General features: G+C 41.1%; 1 protein-coding gene across 5 annotated transcripts in view; it reads left to right on the top strand.

The window, feature by feature from the left end:
- The first annotated feature begins 2,915 nt into the window (after window positions 1–2,915).
- Window positions 2,916–23,287, top strand: part of LOC142379821 (protein MTSS 1-like) — a 46,462-nt gene continuing 26,090 nt past the window's right edge. For 2 of the 5 annotated variants that reach the window (XM_075465116.1, XM_075465113.1), the window contains exons 1-3: window positions 2,917–3,485; window positions 5,770–5,831; window positions 9,817–9,890. In XM_075465116.1, coding sequence (XP_075321231.1) covers window positions 3,414–3,485; window positions 5,770–5,831; window positions 9,817–9,890 — 208 coding nt within the window. In that variant the 5' untranslated portion in view covers window positions 2,917–3,413. Of the gene's footprint in view, window positions 3,486–5,769; window positions 5,832–9,816; window positions 9,891–23,287 lie in introns of all 5 variants that reach the window. The other 3 variants (XM_075465114.1, XM_075465117.1, XM_075465115.1) reach the window with 3 other exon arrangements.

Genomic DNA, 23,287 nt, shown 5'->3' with positions numbered 1-23,287 from the left:
GTGAGAGCTAACAGTATGGTGCAGCAGTTCATATTTCAAACCTATGATGTCACTGTTGATCTTCAAATCTGTGTTCATGCAACTTCTCGAGTTCTGTTTCGAATCAGTGCTGCGTAACATTAATGTTTTGGAGCGTTGAGGAAGCTGAGGGACTTAAGTAAAATGTCCATTCTCTACTAATTCTATACATTCTTCCATTACTTGAAGCATCATTTTTTTAGATGATCAATTCAGTGATCATAATCTGTCCCACCCACGTGGCATGGTCATGCACTTGTTCAACCTGAGTCTGAGCCTAGGGAAAGTTCCTGCGCTGTGGAAGAGCTCCTGCGTGGTCCCTGTTCCTAAGGTACCACGCCCCAAGGAGCTAAACCACTTCAGGCCTGTTGCCTCGACTTCTCACCTGATGAAGACCACGAAGAGGATCATTCCGGGTCACCTACGACCACTGGTGGGCACACATCTGGACCACCTGCAGTTTGCTTACCGGCCTGGTGTTGGGGTGGACGACGCAGTAATCGTTTTAGTGCACAGATCACTGCTTCACCTGGAGGACAACGGGAGCACTGGTAGGATCATGTTTTTTTTATTTCTCCAGTGCTTTCAACACTATCCAGCCATCACTGCTCATGGTGAAGATGGAAAATACGGGAGTGGACCAACACCTGGCTGCATGGACCACAGACTACCTCACCAACAGACCACAGTATGTGAGGCTACATAACTGTGTGTCTGACATATCGCTCTGCAGCACAGGTGCCCCTCAGGGTACGGTGTTCTCCCTTTTCCTCTTCACCCTGTATACATCGGACTTCACACACAACACCACACACTGCCACATCCAGAAGTTTTCCGATGACACAGCCATTGTTGGATGTGTTTCTGAGGAAAACGAACTGGAATACAGGACGGTCATCAAGGACTCTGTCAGCTGGTGTGAGCTGAACCATCTTCAGCTTAATACCAGCAAAACAAAGGAGATGGTCGTCAACTACAGGAGGAAAACACTCCACTTCACACCGGTGAACATCCAGGGATTGGACATTGAGATGGTGGAGAACTACAAATTCCTGGGTGTTCACCTCAACAATAAACTGGACTGGACGGATCACACACAAGCCCTCTACAAGAGGGGCCAGAGTAGCCTCCACCTGCTGAGGAGACTGAGGTCCTTCGGTGTGTGCAGGACTCTCCTCAGGACTTTCCCTGTGCAGCTCCTTCAGCAGCAGACTTTTACACCCATGGTGCAAGAAGGAGAGGTTCTGCAGGTCTTTCATCCCGGCAGCTGTCAGACTTTTCAATACATGCACCCACTGATCATGTTGTTGCCTTTCCATGACAATCCACCACTCACATAGAGATTTTTCTTTATCCGTATTTATTTATATTTCGTCATTTCAACTTCATAATGTGCAATATTGTTTATACTAGGTCACTTTACTTGCTTTGGCTAGGGTGTGCACTTGTTTGTTGCTTGTTTGTTGGTCATTTGCCCCATGTCAGTGTTATTGCATATGTCTAAGGACTTCTCTCTTTTTTTAAATTTCTTGTTCATGCCTGTTGTTGCGTTTCTTGCTGTGTTGCTGCTGTGGCAAGTGAATTTTCCCGTTGTGGGTTGAATAAAGTATAATCTAATCTAATCTAATCTAATCTAATGTTTTCCATAAATATCTTTGGCATAGGATGTTTTGAGGTCCATTAAGCAAGGAAACTATTTGCCAGGCGGAGGTTAAGGAATCAGTCATTTTGATCAGGATGAAAAAGAAACAGTTAACACTCTTGTTTTTGTTGATGTCACTGGACACTGAGCCATGGCTGGCATGGCAGACAAATGAAAGGGACATTTTAAGAGTGCGCCTGTATCTGGCAATGTTCCACACAATATACTCCGTGACACCCAACAGAGTTACAGTTGCCTTCTGTACTGAGCTGTACGAAAGTAACCTATCACCAGAATATCAAAGGGATTTACAGTAGCTACACCAGATTTCTTAAATTATGTCACTGCATGTAAAGATGTCAGATTCCACAGATGTGTTAACAAATGGTTTGGTGTTCATGAGAGGATAATAGTGGGATTCTTTGGAATTCCCAACATCCCAAACGTGTGCATTTGTATTTGTTTGTTGTTGCTCTTTTATGTATTTTCATGACAAATCTTTTGGAATTCTTGAGAGGATGTCAAGACTCACAAACTGGGCCAAAAATATTAAGAAAAGCTGTGAAGTCTTTGCAGTGATTTTATATAGTAATTGTCATTTCAGCCGCTAGGTGTCACCATTTATCCATAATTACTCAGCCACAGCTACTCAACTTTGTTCCCTGAAGTGTAACGATTTAGCCAGTGTTTTTGCAATGATGGTAATACGGCACCTGAGAATGTGTCACTGCCCCCTCACTACTTTTGAAATAATTGGGATGAGAATTCTTTAATCTATGCTTATTCTGCAACTCTCTATAATTGTTTTCAGACTACCCCATAAATTTCTCGGTGGTTTTAGTCAGTCTTAATAACTTCATCTATTACTTTTGTATCTGTGTTTCCTTTCACCGACAAAACGCTTCCAGTCTCCAGACGACAGGCACAAAATAGCTCATGAACGAGCATTACATCCTCGCGTTCGTCCGCTCACCTGTAAGTCCGGAAGTAGCCAATAGCTCTTTCACAATAAAACAAGAAAAGAGAACACTTTACATACCCAACAGACTGAAAAGTACAAGATATTACCTTGAAAAAAAGAATTGCACCCAATGTTTGCTTAGTGCACGTTCCTTTAACTAAAACGTATACGTATATTGGTGCTATGTCTATTCATTCTGAGTTGAAGCTCAAAGGCGCACCTATAATTCTGACTGACTGAGCTCTTACTTTGATGCATACACTCAACCGGAAACTATTTTTAGCTTTGAGGATAGCTTGACTCTTCAGGAGGTCTCCTTATTTTTCTCTCCGTCAGTGCTGAGAAGGTCGTGAAGGGAACATTGGGTGAGGGTATTTGTCTACCTGTCAACATACGGAATAGCATTGCCACACGAACATCTTGGACTACCTCTCGCCTTTTATCAGACTGTTGTAAAGATTATCTTCCCGGTCTAGTCATGGATATGAGCGGGGCGGCGTGGAGTGAAGAGGGGGATTTAAATTTCTCTTTTCGTCCCAACAGCTTCTTTTGATTTCAAGCAGTCACGGTGCACCAGAGTACAACTGGGCTGTGTTTCTTTATTCGCTTTACTGTGATAAAAGTTGTGTTTTAGCCTTTTTTCAGAGCATTAAGCATTATTACTAGTGAGTTTGCTCGTTTTTATTTCGATTTTTTTTTCTTCAGGGAAGTTTTTGTTTTCCCGGTGAGCGGAGTTAACGAACTGAAAACGGCTCACCGAGTCGGGACTGACCACTGGCGGTGGTCCTGAAAATGGAGGCTGTTATTGAGAAGGAATGCAGCGCGCTTGGAGGACTCTTCCAAACAGTTATTGGAGACATGAAAGTAAGCCAAATTAACTTATTAACATCACTTGTGATGGCTTAAAGGGACGTCCAAAACAAACTACCCCAAACCAGCCAGTTAACTTCGCTGTAGTGTGTCGGAACAGATGAAGAAGACGCCTCATAGTTAGCTGAATTAACTTAACGTAAGCGCCAGGCGTCTGAGCTCAGCTGAAATCCACACCACCCTTGTTATTGTATAAAGAAAAAGCCAATTGATGGAGTGGGGATGAGTGAAATTGGGATCTAATTTCCACCTGATGTTAATCATAACTAGTATGCTGTTACTATAGGCGTACATTAAAACACGTTATTTTTTTTGTTGATATATGTGAATGCACATATATCCACCCATCCAGTGCTTTCCCATCTTCACGCACTGGAAAACCCTAACCCTTAACGTTTTAAGTGGATGCAGCCATCCTCAAAGGCCAAATAGGACGTTCATTACAAAACTAGGACATCTTATTTTGATGATATTTTTGACAGACCTCGGCTAATGAGACAATTAGCAGATTCCCCAGCTGTTGCATTTGCCTGAAGGAATGCCGAGGCCATAGCTGTCAGGGCAGAAAATGACCCACAAGCCATGAAGGCTTTGACATGTGCAGGTCAAATGGCCAGCCATTGGGTCTACAGGAGTCAGAAAGTTTGTTATGAATACTGCTGAGGCATTCAGCACCTCTCAATGTGCCATTCCTCACTTTACTCTATTCCTCTCTCTGTCTCTTTACTGTAACTGTCGGGTAACCACGCTGCCAGATAATGTCAATGAAAATACGCCAATGCATCGGAACACATTGTTGGAAGTAGTAGAGCACATTTTGTCTGTTAACTTCTGACCAGAACTACTTCGAATGTGGTATAATACCTACCTACATTATGAATTTATTGGTGTTGAGAAGTCTTTTCACTCGTCAAAGCCTTCTGACACCCTGTTTGTGATCGTGACCGACTCCAGCCACTAGCTTCTCTCAACAGAAAAAAAGGGTTCGTTTGACTGCACTCACTGGGCTGACCAACACACGATGCACTGGGAGAGTCAGATGGGTTTATTAAATATCGTAAAAAAAGAAGGCGGTAGATTTACACAAGCCAGAGATGACACTTGGAGCCATTTCCCAAACGACTGGAGATTCAAAGGTCATCGGTTCAAACAATTGTTTGTAAGTACAAGTCATGGGAGGTGTGGCTGCTCTGCCGAGGTCTTGAAGAAAATCCAGACTTTTACCCTCAACTTCCATGAAAATCGTTTGAATTGGACAGGAAAACCCTAGAGCCCACAAGTGCCCAATGACTAGCAGTGAATCGGGAGATGAAAAAAAAAAAAAAACTGGGCATTTGAAACCCAGAGCACTGTAAGGCCAAATCTGTCAACAAGAGGAGGGAGAAATGTTTGCAGCTAGAGCTCATCAGTCATTGTTCTTTTTGGACAGAGAAAGGTACATCTGAGTCACAAGGATTAAAGGAGTTGTTGGAGACTGAAAGGAGCAATGGTGATGTAAGGGAGAGTGAGGCATTAAAGAAAGGGAGAGAGAAAGAGGCATTGTAGGTAGGGGGGATTTGAGTTGATTGTTGGGTGTTATGTTTGACAGCACAACTTGACATTCCTTGGGCCTCTGACATTCATGCCACATCTGTGATAAAAATGTGCTCGTTCTTTAGACATCATTTTCGCTTCTTTTTTCTCTCTTTTTTTACAAGCCCACAGGCCTCCTCTTTTCCATGCATTGTGCCACTTGTTCTCTGGAATTGTTTCAGTAGAGAGCTCTTCAACTATTTTCAGTCCAGGACCTGAATTAGGAAAAAATTAAGAGTCCCACTGGGAACCGTGCTCATTATACCATCGCATTAGTGCTCTCATTGCGCTGGAATCTTTCCAAAGGAGGCCCGTGACCCCATTTTGCAAGCCAACACACGCAGGACATGATGGTAATTTATATTTTTTCGCTTCCACGTGAATTAACAGAAAATATTGAAAAAAAAAACTAAAACGATCAACAGTTAGTTGTGTAGAGACAATTGGGAGTAGTTTTTTTTTTTTTTTTTAATGCACCACACTCCGTAGACATGCAAAATTTCCTCTGATAGCTTAGACGCAGAGAAACTCTCAGGTTTAATGGTGTCTAAAGGTGGGAAAATGGAAAGCCGAGAATAGTTGTGTTCAACACAGCAGGTGAGGTCAGCGTGGCCTCACATATTGGAGCGTTATGTAACTATGAGAATCATGAAATCTGTGCTGATGATGAGATTGTGTCAGTAATGTTGATCTTTTTCTCCCACAGAGCAGCCAGCCTATTTGGGAGGACTTTATCACCAAGGCAGGAAAACTGCAGTCGCAGCTCAGGTGAGAGCATGGCTCTGCGCATGTGCAACATATTGTTGGATGATTTTGTATATTTCGTTGATAAAGGAAACAATTGCATGGCACAAAACTAAAAAACTCTCACTTTTTCCAACTGATTTTATTCCCTGTATGGGCTTTTACTTTAGACGTCGGAGGCAATTTTCTTTCTTAGAAGGATGGCCGTGTTGCCTTGTGTTAATGAGAAACGATATTCACACAAAGCCAAGTTTCTCAACAATACTATCCAAGGGTCATTACATGTCTTTCTCCCCAGTTAAGTTCTCTTTAAACCCGATGTCGTCCGTCTTTCAGATTCTGTAAATTTACACAGTTGCTGCCAAAATAATTCCAAGTCCTCTGCAAACAATGGATGCCAATCCCAGCCACCTCTCCTAGTTGGTTTTAAGTGGCCACGTGTCAGAAGACAAACAACTTATGACAGCTGAAATAAAGGCCCATTGTCCAACAAGTACTGCAAATACAGACATCCCATGGACTGGATCATTCTTTGATTAACAATAAATGGCATTTCCCTGGCTATTTAAGTGTCCACGTGTCTTCAGGCAGACTATTACTGACAGCTATATAAAGGTTCTGTGATATAACAATACTTAACATGGGGCTGCTCCCTGTCCCATTCTTTTGATTTTCTCACTGTTAAGGCTGATTATTGTTGATATGTTATTCAAGCGTCTTCATTATTCAGGGGTTAAATATGTGACCCTGCCTTGCTAAAACTGAGGGGAGTATTTGTTATCTTGTTGCTAATGACTGGCTGTTTGACTGAATGTATGAGTCTGAATAGCAGGAGAGTGGTAGAAGAGCGAATCTACTAATTTGCCTGACTTGTGAAAAATCCCTTTGTTTCCCACTTCTCAGGGCGATTACCTAGGCAGCTACCTAATACGATGCGAGGAGCGTCAGCAGTTGCATTCACGTGAACATTGTCTGCTCTGTGTGGTATCGATATCAACACAAAACGGTCATCTGGGAACATCATCTGCCATTTCTCAACATACTTAAACAAAACTTCTCCACGGGAGAATCTCCATGGGAGATTCCCTAACCCCTCCATGGGAGATTCTCCCGTGCGTGTGTCACAGCAGAGAAAAGCGCAGACCAAGTTCTCGAAACAATCTCAAGAAATTCTCTGGTGTTCATATGTGCAGGACAATTATCATATACTGTGTGGTATATGATAATTGTCCTGCACTTTTGAGTTGCTAAGCATTAAGCCTCTTTGACAGTTGACCAGATACAGTTAGTGCCCCCAGAGAAGATCAATTCCTCCTTTAATAGATGTGTTGAATGCCAATCATAGAAAGATGATTGGTATATTTAGACTAGTTTTTTTCCACATCAAGCCTGGCCTCCACCCTGCTTCGAGCTGCAGTGGTCGTAGCATATGGCTGCCTGTAACGGTGCCCTTGGTGCTGGAGTGCTAATGAGCGTGTGCTACCCTGTCTTGCTGGTGGTTGACCTACAAGTAAGACTTTTTCTGTCTGCTTTCAAGCCTGTCTGTAGCCTCTACAAATGCTAAAATGGTCTTTTTGACTCTACCACAACCTCCCCTAACCCACAGAGCTCTGTAATCTGTTTAGGGACTGGATACGGTACGCATACACACGCAGTAAAACACAAACACACCCACCTTCGCTTCTTGGTCTGGATAAGTTACCAGCCAGCGGTGGTATCAGCATATGTCTCTGTGTGTAATGACGTCCAGAAGCGGTCTACTCTGTAATTTAGCCCCTCTGCTCCTCTGCTTTTTTTTTTAATGAGTGAACACATACACACATATGCACTGAGTAGCCGATCTCTACTCATCTTAAAACTTTTCAGGGTTTTATCCATGGTTGATGCAGCTGTAACAGCTCTGCTATCAGCCTATTTATATACACAGCCTATTTTCACGCACTGACACATAAATAGATATAAACATATCTCTCCCTCTCTTCTTTTTTTTATTTATATATATATATATATATATATATATATATATGGAAGACATGATTCCTCTGTATGTGTTTCTAACAACACGACCTCTTTCTATGATTCACATTTACTTCAGTCACATTCCAGCCTCTGCGGGACTAAAAATAGATGAAGGCGGCCGTATTGAATGTATCATTGTCGTAAAGAGCACTCTGCGGTACTATAGATTTCTCCATAGGGAGTTTGGGTTGCTTTGGCTAAGGCCTTGTGGAATGGAAATGTAAAAGTCGTTTGTCATGACCTGGGAGTAGTGGCGTGTGCAGATTCTAAATCCAATGGTAGTCGGGTAATTGTTAGAGTAACGCACCAGGCTTAAACCCTTATAGCGGATTGAAAATGTACTTATTTTTTTAGCCAGAGTCGGACAAGTTAAATAGAAACTGAAAAGATGAAAGTATGGTGAATGGATCAGTCCATTTGGTATCTGTCTTGGAAAAAGCCTTGAACAGATTAAAGGTGATTACTATGGCATGCAATTGTTGCCTATTTTCATTGTACTTCGGTGTTCTGCAGCTAGTGATATGAAAATAAATCTTCAAACCGCTCATCACACATTGAATTCTGGTTAAGAGTGAATGGGATTTATCTGCAAGTGCGAGTAAAATATGATCCATTGACCAATGAATGTGTGTAGTAAATTAGTGGAGGTGGATATCAGCTAGAGGTTGTTATGGTGCCCGCACCAAGCTTTAAATAGAAAGGAATCTGTGTCTGCCTGCGTCTATGTTTCTTTTTCCATTTGCAGGACACACCCATGGATCTTCTGGTCAGCTCGGCAACAACACAGTACTTGTTCACCAATGCGGTGAAAAGGTTTTTTGACTGATTTTTTTTTTTTTTATTTCTTTTTTTTATTTCTTTTTTTTTTTTTTTAGAAAAAAAAGAAAGAAAAACAAGATTTTGTCCCCCAGTGAAGAGGAATATTAAAGTCTATGACAAGGCTTTGAATCAGGGTTGTTTTATCAGCTAATCTTTTATTTTTCTAACCTTGTAGAAGGCTGCTCTGTGATAACGTTGTGATAACGTTCCGAAACTCAACATTAGACATGTACTTTAAGCACAACGCAAGCACCTTTATCTTGTTTGATGTCTTTAAAACCAATTCAATGGCATTAAAGATAAATTAATAAAGCATTTCTTATGTTATTATGTGTACCGAATGGTCTGCCAGTTGAGCGAGGTACCTGACTGGAGTGCTGATGGAAATTCCAGGCTTGTGTTTTAAAGGAAAAATTAACGCTCTCAGGTTCCGAACAAATAAGCTTTTGTGGGTGGAAGTATTTTTGGAAAAACTTTTGACAGTTTCGTTTCTTTGTATGGCCGGCTCGACTGAAAAATACTCTGGTCTGCCTTATGGTGACGGGGTTGGATCAGATATTGCACACACGTACACGCACCCTCAAAAATCCTTTCATCTTCATACCTGTGATCGTAATCATGAGAGGTCTGCTGTTCCTGAAGTAGGCCAGTGTTTGCAAGTTAACCACTCATCTGGCCTGCCAGTAAGCAGCCTGCTGCCCATCAGAACCGTTCTGTCAGGCATCCAGATAGGCAATCAGCCGGGATACCAGCAAGATTGCGTCTGTGATTGTACAACAGAAAATAATCTTGTGCCCGCACTTCTTACAATAAATAGGATTTAGCCCTTTCTTCACTCACTGGGCAGTCATAATGCACATGATGGAGAAGCAAGTGTGAGTTGGGTGCTTCAACCAGGTTGAAGGCAGCACTGATTCTTCCATTGACCTGTAAGTGAGACAAAAAGATTAAAAAATAGATCTGATAAACTCATCTCATCACTTTTTGTTGTACTGTCACCAACTGTGTACGATTTGATCAGCACTTACACTTGGTGTACAGGGAAGTGTGTCTTTACATCTTTTGCATGCTATGAGGTCCAGCCTTATTCATCATTATTGCCATGAAAGTCCCCCCCCCCCCGCATAATCTTTTGTTGTTAATATACCTTTATCTTCTTCTTTGGTCCTAGGGCGACAGTGGTTGCTGTGGCTGCCTTCCTGGATGCTTTTCAGAAGGTGGCTGACTTGGCTACCAACTCAAGAGGTAGGAATAGTCTCTAGAACTCTAGAAATTGTGCCGTAAGGGTTGAAATAATTAACTCATGTTGGACTGTTGTGTCTCTGTGTTTGTCTTCGCACCTCCTTTGTAGAAGTTCAGTATTTCACCCCACTGCGCTAAGAAGTTCTGCGGGGTAGTTGGCTATATCGTATGAGTAGTAAATCCTTCAGTATGCTGTTTGAAGCTCTTTTGTTGGCTTTGTCTTCGACCTCTACCCCCTTCCCTCTAGTTACTTTAGCTCACCCCCACCTTTACCCCACCTCTGCGGCATCTGGGTTTCCTGGTAGTCTGCTTTAATTCTGTTTGTGTCATGAGTGTGAAAGAGAGAGAGAGTGAGAGATCTCATCTCTCCATAGCTTGGACACCTCCAGCCATGCACCATCCTATTAATAGGAACTGAAACAGACACACACATTCATCACCTCACTCGCAGCAGTGAGAATGAGGGGGAGAAGAGAATGGAGCTGAAGGGAGGTGGGGGAGCACAGGGAGTCATCATTCTCTCCGTGGCTCTCTAAAGTATATCAGTTTTCTGCGATGGGGTCAGATTCAGAAAGCTGAAGAGCATTGCATCATTTTCCTACGCTCTTTTATCACTTTCTCTCCCTGTTCTTTCTACATATTGTATGACACAATACTGAACACAAACACCTAACTCATCATTTTGTGCTGCAATGCTCAGGCTTTACAATACACTACATGATAGTATTACAGTGAGTCCTGATTATCAGGTTGGCAGATCATTTTTACTTTCTGTTGTATAATTCTGTTTTTTGTTTCTGTTCGTCTAAACCTTTGACTTTTTTCACGCCTTTAACAAACCTTCCAATACTTGGCGACATGTTACTTGGAGGAAATACCGATATTGTTTAAACATAAACTTAGACTAGATCTAACCGTAATAGCGTCAAACATGTGGGCACTGACGTGCACACTTTATCCACATAATGGATGCCTTCCTGCAGATATACGACCGCTTGTTTTTTTTTTTTCCCCTGGTGGTATGAGAAGATTTGGCTGTACTTTAGAGGGGTCTGATTGGTGCTAATGACCGCTGTCTGTTGGAGAGAAAAAGCATTGATAAAGGTACAAACTCTTATTTAAGTAAAAGCCTAAAAGAAAGTTTTCTTATTTAGGAAAGTTATGGGGCAGGAAGGGGGGGGGGTAAACGTGTTTTCTGATTTGACCATAGCTCTTTGTGGCTTAGAGACATGAAAAGTGTGGTGGTTTTTTTTTTTTTTTTTTAATCGATCCATAAACTCTTGATCGCTGTACGGAAAAGAAAAATCCTTATTTTTGCTGTAACAGTTGCATCAAGCTCATTTTTACCAAATCAAACTCTTTTGAGACCGACTCTTCTCACAAAACGATTCAACTTTAATGTAACGGTTCTTTAGGATAGTAAAGTATATGATTTAATATCACAATCTGTGCATATGTAGTGATGTATATACTTTCAGAGAGTCTCCAAGTGGTTTTGTGTCCAAGGATGAGGCCGCTTTGGCATCAAATGTTTGTATACAGTTGTTGGAAAATGTTTTACCTCCTTTTTTATTTAATTTTTTTCAAATTGTTTCCATCTTCCTGTCCACCCGTGTGCCTCCAAGTCTTAGCCTGCTTCCCACAGACATAATCATTGTAATTGCACGTAAATCTGGTGTTTGCATATCACAGGTATACGTTTGAAGAGTAGAGTATAAAGTAAACCAGTGTTTTTGTAAATTACAATAATAACTACATCTATTGCCATAAAACAAAAAAAAAAACAGAGATCTAGCAGTGCGCATATCAAAGGATATTTAGGCTCTTGCTGAAGACAACCGACAGGTCGGCAGCCTTTGTATGGTTGTGCAGCTTCTGAGAAACTGGTGGTAATAAAGATTTAAAGGCTGATCTATAGACCCGCCAGACTTTGAATGGAGGCACATTTCCAGGTATCTAGATGAAATCCACTCGTAGACTCTTTTCACAGGCTAATCATTTGGCCAGCCTGATCATAAACCTCTTCCTAAACACACTTGTATGCCAGTTTTGTTTGACTAGTTTTTAACACGGATGATTTTAGGTTTACTCGGGCCCAAAAGAAGTAAAAACCACGATACAGAATGCATAATGATTTCATTTCACTGTGTCCTTATTGGTGTTGTAGAGGTAGCTTTCAGGCATGCTCAGTGGCCTTATGAGTTATATTCAAACACTGTTTCAATCTTTTTACATTCATTGTTAAAGTTAAAGCACATGCCAACTGTTAACTTAGGTTAAATGAGCCATGGCTATAGTGGACCACAAAGCTGTGCAAAATGCTATGATTTCGATAATAATAAAAGTTGTTTGAGTTGGAAAAAATTCAATTTGGTGAAAAATGGGTTTCAGCTGCGTGGCTACAATCACGTAAAGCACACTGATGTGAAACAGCCTTCTGGCCTCAACTGTAGTGAATAATCATTGATTGAGGTAATTGTAATGTAGTCTTAACAATCATCAATAAAACTGCAGTCTTTAGATGACTTTTACAGATATGGAAATGGGGATGAAGATGCAAGAATGACTGCGTTTACCAGACTGCAGCTATGATTAAAAAGTATTTCATTGTGTAGAATCGATGAGGCTGTAGCTCACATTTTTACATTTTTTCACACCGGAATTTCATGTGGGCAAAGTTTAGATGAAAGAAACCAAGACGAATTTCAAATATCCGAGAAGTCTTTTTCGCTGTTTTGGACACAGATTCAGACATGACTTGCTGTAGTGAAATGCACACACACCTGTTGGCCCTTTGTGTGTTGCAAGTGTTGTCGTACGCAGAGGATCAGCTAAAATCGCCTGTTTCTCTCAGTTCTCTTTTGTTAAGATTTTTTACTTCTCCATCCTTTAAGAGCGCTTTGTGATTTGTCGTCTCCTCTTAGTCTGAAGTGCATTGAAGTGGGCTCTAGAACTTGTACTTTGATGTACTTCAACCTGCTTTTTTTCTACCTTCTTATGGCTTTTGTCTTTCTGCTCAACATGTCTCAATGGTTTCTTCATTGAATGCATTTTATCTAATGCAGTTGTAAATTAATTCCTCTTTTCCCTATCTTAGTCTAGCTCAAGTGTACTTTTTTTTTTCTCATCCAGTTGTTTTAGGTCTTGTTTTTTTTTCTGTTTTGTCCTTGCAGCACTGTTTATTTTAGCAGAAGGTGCTGAGCGTGAATAGCTCAGCAGTGGCTACACAACCTGTTTTCAAAATGGATTAGACATTTTTTTAAAGCGTAGTGAAACCTCGGCTGTGTCTGTCAGCAGTGGGTTTCTCAAGAAAGTAACCCGAGAACACCTTTCACTCCTTAACCCTTTAAGAAAGTTTACAATAAACATCCCCTTAAAGCTTCTAAATCATTTTTGTGCAGTCAACTTGGAAAACTAACACTTAGAAAGGCTGTCCCCTTCCTTTTTCTTTGTATTTTGACCTTCTGTCCTCCTATCTTTATGTACACAGATTCAGACATGACTGAGTTTTACAGTGCTCAGTGTATGCACAAATACAATCCTTTATTGTTTTCCATTGTTCTTTGATTCTCGGTACAACTACACAAACGGGCTAATAGGTTGCGCACCTACGGAGTTGCTGCTACCTTGAAGCAGCGTGACGGTGTTTGCGCTAAATGCTCTAATCGTTTTATTCGATTTAAACTCATGTGAAAGTGCAAGTGATTAAACATGTTTTTAGCCTGGTTTGATTGAGGGTCATCAGGCTACAGAGAACAATGGCCTTCAGTGACTTGGAGAAAAAGAAGCCAAACAAGCTGCTACCGAGAGGTGTTTAAATTTGCTGATAGAAAAAATGTGATACTTATCCAACAAGGCTGTAAATCTTTAGGTAGTTACATCAATTAGATTACAGTTGAAAGTGCTACGGAGATGGAACTTAGAAGGAAACAAGACCACTAAAAAAAAAAGCATTCAATTTGGTTGATTTGATTACTTTCTCTCTTGTTGACAACTTTCATCATGATGCACAAAGCTTTTGTCAGGAAAATATGTTTTTGTGATGTTTGTTGGATGGGGATCTCAGTTAATCTTAGTCAAACTAAACAAGTGGAATGGCTTGCATTGATTCATACAATAGCCGTGATGATGAACACCATTACCGCTATGGAAAAGAAGATGCCCGTACAGCCTCTGTTTACATCTGTGCTCAGATGATGACGCAGCCCAGTAACACTAATAAACAAAACTGTTTGGATAATAGTTGCACTCATTAAACAGGGTACAACTTTATTTAGATAAGCGTAACCTGCATACAGTATTACGTACTGAACATGAAGTTCATCAAGATGTATTTGTAAATTTAGCATCCCTCCCTTTTAAGTTTAGGGACAAATTTAAAATGATTGATTTGTTTTATTTCCCATTTTTAAGTTCTGAAGAGAACACGGCTAGTCAATCTGACCCATATTCTCTCCCTCCAAAAACTGGGAACTGTGCCGGTCATTGGTGAAATATGAGACAAAGCCCCATTCAGTCCACGAAATAGTGATAACTGGTCATGGGAGCAGAAAAGGCAAAAGAACAGCTACACTGAAGAATAATCCTCTGCCTTGTTTCATCAGGCATCAATTCATTTTCTGTGTGGATCCCCTTCTCTTTGTGTTTTGTGTCAAATTATCGATGCGTCATAGTTTCCTTCCTTGCCGAGGAAGACTCGCGTCTGTTTCTGTGTGGCTGTAGTCTGCATTTAGCTCGATTAGCTGTGCATCCCCGTGTTCACGTGTTGTATATCCACACTACCACTTTGTAGTGTTATACTCTGTGAGAGTGACTGAGAAGGTAAGGAAGATGACAGCTGATGGTGACATTTCAGTCACCAGTGAGTTAAAAATGCTGCAATGATATTATTTTGAACATGGACTAAAACTAACTTTGGTGAAGGGCTTTTACATTGATAAAAGCCAATAGGACCTACCTTGACTCTACAGTCTGTTTCCGATGCTCTGAGGGAAGATTGCTCATCATCCTGTCAGTCACATGGGTAACAGAAAAAACAGGTTTATTAGTCATGAGAAATCCTTAAAGGCATAGTTTGAGTCTTCCACTGACATGTCTTAAAATCCCAAAGTCTTTTCAGATATTTCAGAGCTTGTACTTTGAATCACCAACCTTTACGAGCGAACAAGAATGACTTCTGACATATTTATCAGATTATGTAAAAAGAATACAAGGAGTGGTTGGTGCATGTTGAAAATGATGTTCTCACACACTGAAACGCCACTAAATTTCTCACACGTCCCAAAGGACGATAGTTTATTAACGGTCATAAAAAAATGGAAAAATAATGGGTTGGGCCACATGTGGGTTGGCAGCTGTTAGGACTCTGTGTCTCTACATGAATTGTGTGTGTGTTTGTGTGCATATAGTATATGTAAGTGTGTGCCTCTGTGGTAATATTAGTCCCGATGGCTCTGTCAGCGGTTGTAGCGTTGACTCTCTTTGGACAAGTCTGACTCTGTAGAAATGAAATTTACACCTGCCACAAAGCTAGCATGTTAAAACATGCCAGATTGGTTTGAACATTAAAGATTATACCTGACTGTGATTTTAGTTGTGATGATTACTTTAATCCTTTAATTACATTCGCCCACTTAATGATCAACGTAAATATTCCTTCTCTCATTTGAATCTGTCTCGGACCTAAAAAGCTAGTCCTTGTATTGTCCTGATACGGTTGTAATATTGCTTAGCTGTTGAGAAAAGGAGAAATCAAAGCTTACACATATCCTGTCTGTATGGTAAAAGGCTGGCTCTTATTCCATTTATTTTAGTCTAGGTGTCATTATCACAATAATTGCAGCTATTCAGCTGAAGCCCCCCCCCCCCGCGTATGTGCCTCTCAGGTGACTTAATCTGTTTGCAATTAGCATTGATTACAGAAATGCAGCTAGAGATGGATTTTTCACTGGAACCAGTGGAGACAAACGACCAAGTCCAAACACTGGTATGTTGACTGTAAGCAGTATAGCGTGCGTATAAATGGTGCCTAAAACTAATCCTGGCCTCTCCCCTTGACATGCATGTTAGGTTAACGTAGGAGACTGAGGCTTATGGAGCTGAATTCTAAAGTTGTGCTCAAGTACAGACATGCAATGCTAAATCTCTGATTCAAATCTATAGTAAGCTGTAAATCTATCATACTGTTGGTATGATAGTGTAAATTGGGTATATTATGATTGTTAGGAGTGTTTCAACAAAGCTTATTGTACTGATTTTTACCATACTAGCAAACAGGTTAAAGGGCTCTTTCAAAGTTTTTTTTTTTTTTTTTTTTTTTGTTCCATATTTGCCAGCTTGCTTCTACTTGCCACAAAGCATCTTTTTTTTTTTTCCCCCACAGCAGTTTCGAATGTTACAGCGTGGCTGGTATCATTTTCAGGGTGTGTGTGTGTCATGATAAAATTTGCTCTTGGAGACACTTGCTGTTTTGGCAACTATCACAATGGTGTCTGTGAATGCTTTAGCAGCTGTTTAGATGTCTGTGTGGATACATTATATCACCGTGGTAGCTTTCCAACCATGCATGAAGCAGTGCAGTTAGAAAAACGTCCAGGTATGTTGTTAGGATTAGAGTGAAGGCACAGATCCACGACATTATTTTACATGATTACATCACATGTAATCGTCCACAGGAATCAGAATGCTGACAAGGTGTCCCAGGTGGACTGCTTCCATCCTAGGACCCTACTTGATATAACTTTGCTGTACAACTTCAAAAAGACATGAGAAATGCCAAAACTGCTGTTATTATTTAAGCTGCTGTTTGTGCCATGTTGTGGTGTTCACCAGTTACGCAGAGAAATGGTGTTGTAAATCCCAGATGTCTCTGAAGATTTACCTTGCACTCTTTCTAGTCATCTGGTAATGCACTTGGCGCCTCTGCCGTTCCAGGGAGAAGGTGTCACATCTGCTATCTGTTATCTGTGCCTGTCAGTAGTACAGGTGTAGATAACAGATTTACATGTATGTATGAACGGCCTTTTCAACTTTTTAGGTGTGTGTAATTGATGCTTTAAGGTTGATTAGAGGTATGTGTGGCCAACATTCAGATTAACCAACATGCACATGATACTAAGATCACCATTCCACTAAACACATGACTTTTGTAGAGCAGACGTTAATTGAATTCCAACTGTATTATGGTTATTTCTCCAAGCATGCTCTGTGTGCTCTGTTATGGACAGAGCCCCATACATTCCCATGAAAAAAAAATCAGGCCCTTTCCTCTTTGCCCCTTTCAGTTCATGCCTTGGATTCTGTTACAGAAAAACCTTCGGTTCTTGAACTAACCCACTGTCTCAGTCCCCTCTGTGAGAGGGCTCTGTCTTCTTTTCCAGTTTCAATCCAAGACTAGCCGTGGCCGTGCACATTTCCTGTCTGGTAGATGCAATCCCGTAGACGAGCCCTGTGCTTCTTACTCAATCCACTCTTTGCTGCTGTTCACCTTGACCCCATCCGGGGTATCTTACAGATTACTGCTACCAGCAAACTGATCAGTCAACGAGTCAAATACACACACACGGACACACACACACACACACACACACACACACACACAGACTAGTTTGAGCTTGCTCAACCATGTGTATTCGTATATGCACACTCAGCTCACGGAGAAATGGACTTCTACACACTTATTTGCACAAAATTATCTCTGTCCTTTTTTCCCCTCACAGATAATTGATTTCTCAAGCGTCCTAAAGAGAAAACAGAGTTTTAACAAAGATTATGTCTCAACCAGCTGCTTTATAATGTATCTGTCTTCTGAAAGAACAGTTTCATGGTTCGGGTTCGAATTGATCTGGTCATGGTTAAGGGACACGCTTGGTGAGCTGTTATTTCTGCATATGTGTGGAAGAAAGGGGTCAAGGAATGGCCACTTCAGGAGAGTGAAAATGGGTTTGCTTTTAGAGGAGCTGAGAACACACCCATAGGTGCATTTGAGTCAGAATTCCAGAGAATCCTATGTGTTTGTGTGCATGGAGTATGTGGCTGCACAAGTGTTTGTGGGTGTTAAGGCTATTTGCTCTCTGTTTTTGTTTAAACATAAACCCGGTTCGACCAGCGAGCTTTGGATTTGGAACATCTGACATGCATGCAAAGCCAAATTCAAAACACATTTCTCTGGCAAATGAGCTTCAGACGTGTGTCTCTGTGCTCCTGAATTGAAAGTCCTTGGTGATGCAAAACAATGCATTGAAGAGGTTATCTTGTTTTTGTTTTTCACATAATCTTTGAACATACAAACGGAAGTCAAGGAATAGAAGAGAGGAAGGCACGTAATATATTTAACACTAATCAAAGCCTGAGTGTATGTTCAAAGGAGTCCCACGTTACTTGCTATTTGCTCTGATGTTGTTCAGAGTGATTGAGTAAAAACAATGTATTTGACTGTTCATATGGCAACTGGCAAGCAACAGTAAGGATGCCAGTTGAATGGTGTCTCTGCAAAGTTGTAAGATATATTGCAAATGCCATCAACTTTAAGAATTACTCGTACAATTTTGTGCACATCTGGGGCCATATTTATAAGAATGTCAAGAATCCTCTCAGGGAGCTCTTAGCTTAGCTTAAAAACTTCTTGCTTGAAGTCTTGGCTTCAGAGTTATTTAGCACCAGTCTCAGAGCAACTCTGAGCCAGGAAAAGACAAAAACTCTTGTCGCTAGGTATGACGTAAGACTTTGATTGGTTGACCAAGGGAACCGCCTCTCCCAGCCATTTTATTTAAAATTGTTTGTAATGTATTTGATACTATATGGTGTTGGGAATTCCTATCCATCTATCGAGGAGAAGGAGACTGACGGAGACCGCAAGGGTTGTGATTGATCGGCTAACAACATAATTTCCGGAATCACTTTTCCGGTTTAGCTCCTTCCTCTCAGAACAACAACACTGCCATTTTTTAAAGAGTTTACTGTGTGCCAGTCAGCATTTGTTCAAAATTATTTCCATTTAAAAATCAATAAGCTCCAACTCCAACAACAGTCTTTCTCTCTCGGTCGCCATCGTTCGCTGTGAGGAGTGGAACGGAGCCGGAAGGTAAACAATCAATAGACGACTTTCACGATAGACGTCGCGAGATTAGGTCGTTTAACCTAGCGACGCCTACTGATCGGGAGGTGAATTGCCTTGCATATCCGACATCCCGACGGAGAACTTCGAAAGGTTTAATAGCCTCTGCGTGACCACGGAGTCGGACTGACGGATAGCAACAGAGTAGCATACAGAGGCCTTAAAAGTCCTCCTTACTTTCACACCTCAGGAGCTCTATTAAGGGTTGAGACGATTCATTGATTACTTTTATCTTGACTCGAGCATACTCTTTAATATTCACAGGGAACACCCGTTGTTATACGAATTTTCTTAAAATTCCATCTCAAGGATCAACTATTTCACATGGAATTTCTCTCTGTTAGCTTCAGTTAATGTGGAGTCTGCCATTAGTGGGCTTTGGATGCTGTCCATGACAGAAACAGCAGTGAAGAAATGGCTGCATGTTGCAAACGCAGCCTTGTTGATCTCAGTGGTTTTATTAACAGTCACTAATTTTCTGTTGCAACATTTCCTGATGACATCTCTTCTGTTTGCTAATGTATGATCCTGATAAACTAAGGGAACCCAGCCTTGTCTGCTCGGTGTCTAGACATGAATTGTCTTTGAACAGATACGTTGTATGTGTGCATGTGTTTATGTGTGTTATTTGCATCTATTTCTGTGTGTGTGTGTGTGTGTGCTAATTTGTTTACTCTTAAGGCACTGGTTTATGCGTGTCCAGCTCACAAAGGTATGTGTTTGTCTTCTGACATCGAACACATAAACTCAAGACCACAACCCAGCAGCCAGGCTGTGAGCCAACACTGCCTGCCTTTGTTCCATATTGCACACACGTTGGCTCACACTGTGTTTCATATAGATGGTATAATTCACCCTCAGAGCATGCCTTTTAAGCTCTTGGTTAGTCCATATATTAAACAGGAAGATTTGGCAGGCCCCAGGAAATGTTATTATTGTAAGGCTTTGGAGACCCCTACAGCGAAGCCTAAAAGACTCATTGCACCTAAAAAGCAGAAAGTGAACTAAATGGAACGGAAGCTTTCAACAGCTAATACCAAGACAACTTATAAGTCACTGTGGCCATCAACTTGCTCACCATTCTCCCTTTGAATGTTCTGAATCGTCTCCTCGTTGATTCCCCTTTCTCCTTCATTTTTTCTTTCTTTTCCATCTGCAACCACACCTTCTGTCTGTACTGAGGCTGTCAGAGACAGGTGTATATACAGCTGTTCAGTGACAGCGGCACCGAGCCCTTTTCTGTTCATCACGAGAGACTTTCTCTACTGCTGAAACCCCCCTCAAGGACACAGAAGAAGATGTAGGAGCGTGCAAAGAATAACAAGAGACGGAGCCAAATTCTGATGAGAAAAAGAAATTAAAAGGTGTGTGTGCTCAGGCTGTCCAAACACTGAAGTATCATACTTGAGAATGCATTGGAACAGCCACACATTTGCATAAACACCACAAATATGCCACACGAGTACAGCGAGAGACCATAATTTTGATTTTAGCGAGATGTTATTTTCTGTGTACGTGTTAAATTCCTCATTTGAAGTTCCATATATCATACAACGCTCTTTCATTGCGTTTATTAACTTCACCATTGAGTGAGAGATGTAATATAGCTATTCTTCTGGTTGATAGATGGGTAAATTATGGTTAAGTCCAGTCCATAAAAGTGGCTTGCTCAGCACGTTGATTTAGTGAGCCTTTAGCCTGAATTGTTCCCAATCATGCCGCACATACATCATAAAATGCTGCATGAATGATGCGTTTGTGTGAAGTGTGTGCACTCGGTCGGGTAAATGGATGTGGGGGGTGAGATTGGGGCAGAGGAAGTCCCGTCACTGAGTCTTTGTCTTTACAGGGGGTCTCTCACACATACACAAGTACACACACTCATGCACAAATACATGCAGCGGCTCAGACGTACACATGGTAGATGTAATCTGGTGGTCATTATTGCTAACAAGGCAGAGTTGTGTTGCTCTGACAAACAGTTCTGTCTCTCTAGCGTGTCTCTGGTTTAAATTATCACCAGTATCTCACAGACTGGAGGCCTCTCGGTCTCCCTCCCTACAGGCAAAGGAAAGGTCACAGGCACGTTCACATGCTGAGTGCAGAGGGTTAAAAGCCAGACGTCGTAGATATTTCTGATGTCCTGTTCGGTTTAAGTAAGTGGTAAGTTAGGTAGTTTGTTGCATTTTATTTCTTTCAAATCCCTTTAATGCCCAAACTGTTTGTTCCAGACCATTGCATATGTTAGGATTCATCCCAATTCTAATTGTTTTCTTCCAGCTGTTAAACGTCTCAATTCTAATGATGCACCAAAATACCAATCATTTAAATGGCATATTTGCATTATGTGATACTCGTCAGCATTGTTACTGTTGAATTTGACTGTGTTTTGAGTGTTGAAACGATATCTTTTCTTACGTGCAGACAAAGGCTGAAGGTTTGAACACACAGCTTTTGGCAGTGGTGTTAGTCCATCTGATGCACAGACATGTTGGTAAAAAGTGAATAAATTTTGAGTTTATTCTTCTGATAAACATTTCTCACAAGCTGGTCACCACTCTTTGTAATAATGTTGTTTTGTTTAAGTTAAAAGAAAATGTGTTGTTTGTTTTTTTTGTACTGGTCTCTCACACGTGTCTTGACAGTATTAATTACTTCATGTCTTTTCAAATGAATTTCTAAGAGCCCGTGTCTCCAAGGTTGGAATTAAGTGTGGGTAGACCTTCTCCGCCCTGCTGAAACTGAATTCTCTACTCCTCCGTTTTAGTTTTAGTTTTAGTTTTTTTTCCCCTTTAAATTTGCTGTTGGATCTGCATTCAGATCTGCATTTGTCATAGTTGATGATAGTCGCATCTAAGGTCATTTGATGTGGAACATCTCATTTGCACACCTTTCTTCGCTGAAGTGAACTTTGTACTCTTGCATAAGACACACATGCCTCGAACCCTGTTTAGTTTATTCAGACATTACGGTGTAAATATGAACCTCTGCCCTCGTTGCTGTAAATGATTCACTATGGCATCAGACTTTTTGCACGTTCTGACCATATGCTGGCAACAGAAAGTGTCTCATAAGTCCAATGAAATTGCAAGAGTAATGTTTTGAAGGTTAGCTTTTATATAGGTTGGATTCCTAGTTTGTTTGTTTTCAGGTCGAAGCTATCATTGCCACTGCTTCTCTGTTCTGTGTAGTGCATACCATAAATCAGGTTATCAGCACCAAAATAACCAATCTATTTAGTTCATTGCTAGAGATCCTTGTAAATTCCTTCTGTCTCTCTGTGTGTAAAATATGTGTCAGACCAGAAAAGGAAGATTAGAAAGAAAGTGGGGCACCACAGCCCAGAAAAGAGCAAGGGAGGGCTCTAGGGTAATCTATTTTCTCTTTCTTTCTCTCCTTATGGCCATCTCATGACATGCTTAAATCCCCTTATTGCTGTCTTCAATTGGTCAGTCTGGGCAGCAGACGTATATGTGCTGTTAAGCTGTTATGTTCTTAGCACAACATTATGCTAGCACCCCCCCATTAGGGAATGGTTGATGGATGCCAATGATGCAAAAATGTAAGCATATTCTGTGTAAGAGTCATACAGCCTGCAAGTTTGTGTATTCTTGTTAAGCTGCCCAATACATCCCGCATTGGATATTTTGTTTCAAACGTTCTCCTCCAGAAGAAAATCGGGTGTTCCAGAAGTGCACAGCTTAAAGACAACGTCAATATCGGAGGACACATATCTGCTGCATTTGCAAAGATACAGTCCGTGTAATCCTCACGTAGTTTCCCATGGCATATTCTCTGCTCCTCGATGGGCGTTTATTTTAGTCTTGACTTTGACCGCTCATTGAACCAGCCAGCTGCTTATTGACTGGATTAACTCGGAGACTGTGATAACAATATGGCATTACTCGCACACAAACATCTGAGACAAGGGGGCTGGGAGCAGCAGGACGGTACATTAAGGAAAAAAAAAGAAATCTAAACAAAAACAGAAGGGCATTATAGAACAAGTGCCGACATAACAGCTTAAACAATTGTATGAAAGGAATACGATCGAAATAAATCGCCTAAGTTTTTCTGCTGTCTGCAGCAACTCTATTGCTTTTTCAATCTATTTTACAACACGTCTGTGTCTCAGGCCTGTGTTTGACTGCACGTAGACGCGCTACGACTTGACTGGATGGAAAAATAACCCACATAGCAGACCACAGAAAGTGATGATGCTGCCTTTTTGTAGACACGGGGTGCGCGGTTGTGTTATCTTAATTGTTTATCGTCCATTGCTTTA

Source organism: Odontesthes bonariensis, chromosome 5, assembly GCF_027942865.1.
Source record: "Odontesthes bonariensis isolate fOdoBon6 chromosome 5, fOdoBon6.hap1, whole genome shotgun sequence".
Classification (NCBI taxonomy): domain Eukaryota; kingdom Metazoa; phylum Chordata; class Actinopteri; order Atheriniformes; family Atherinopsidae; genus Odontesthes; species Odontesthes bonariensis.
The sequence above is the reverse complement of the archived record's forward strand: the minus strand, read 5'-3'. Positions and strand labels throughout refer to the sequence as shown.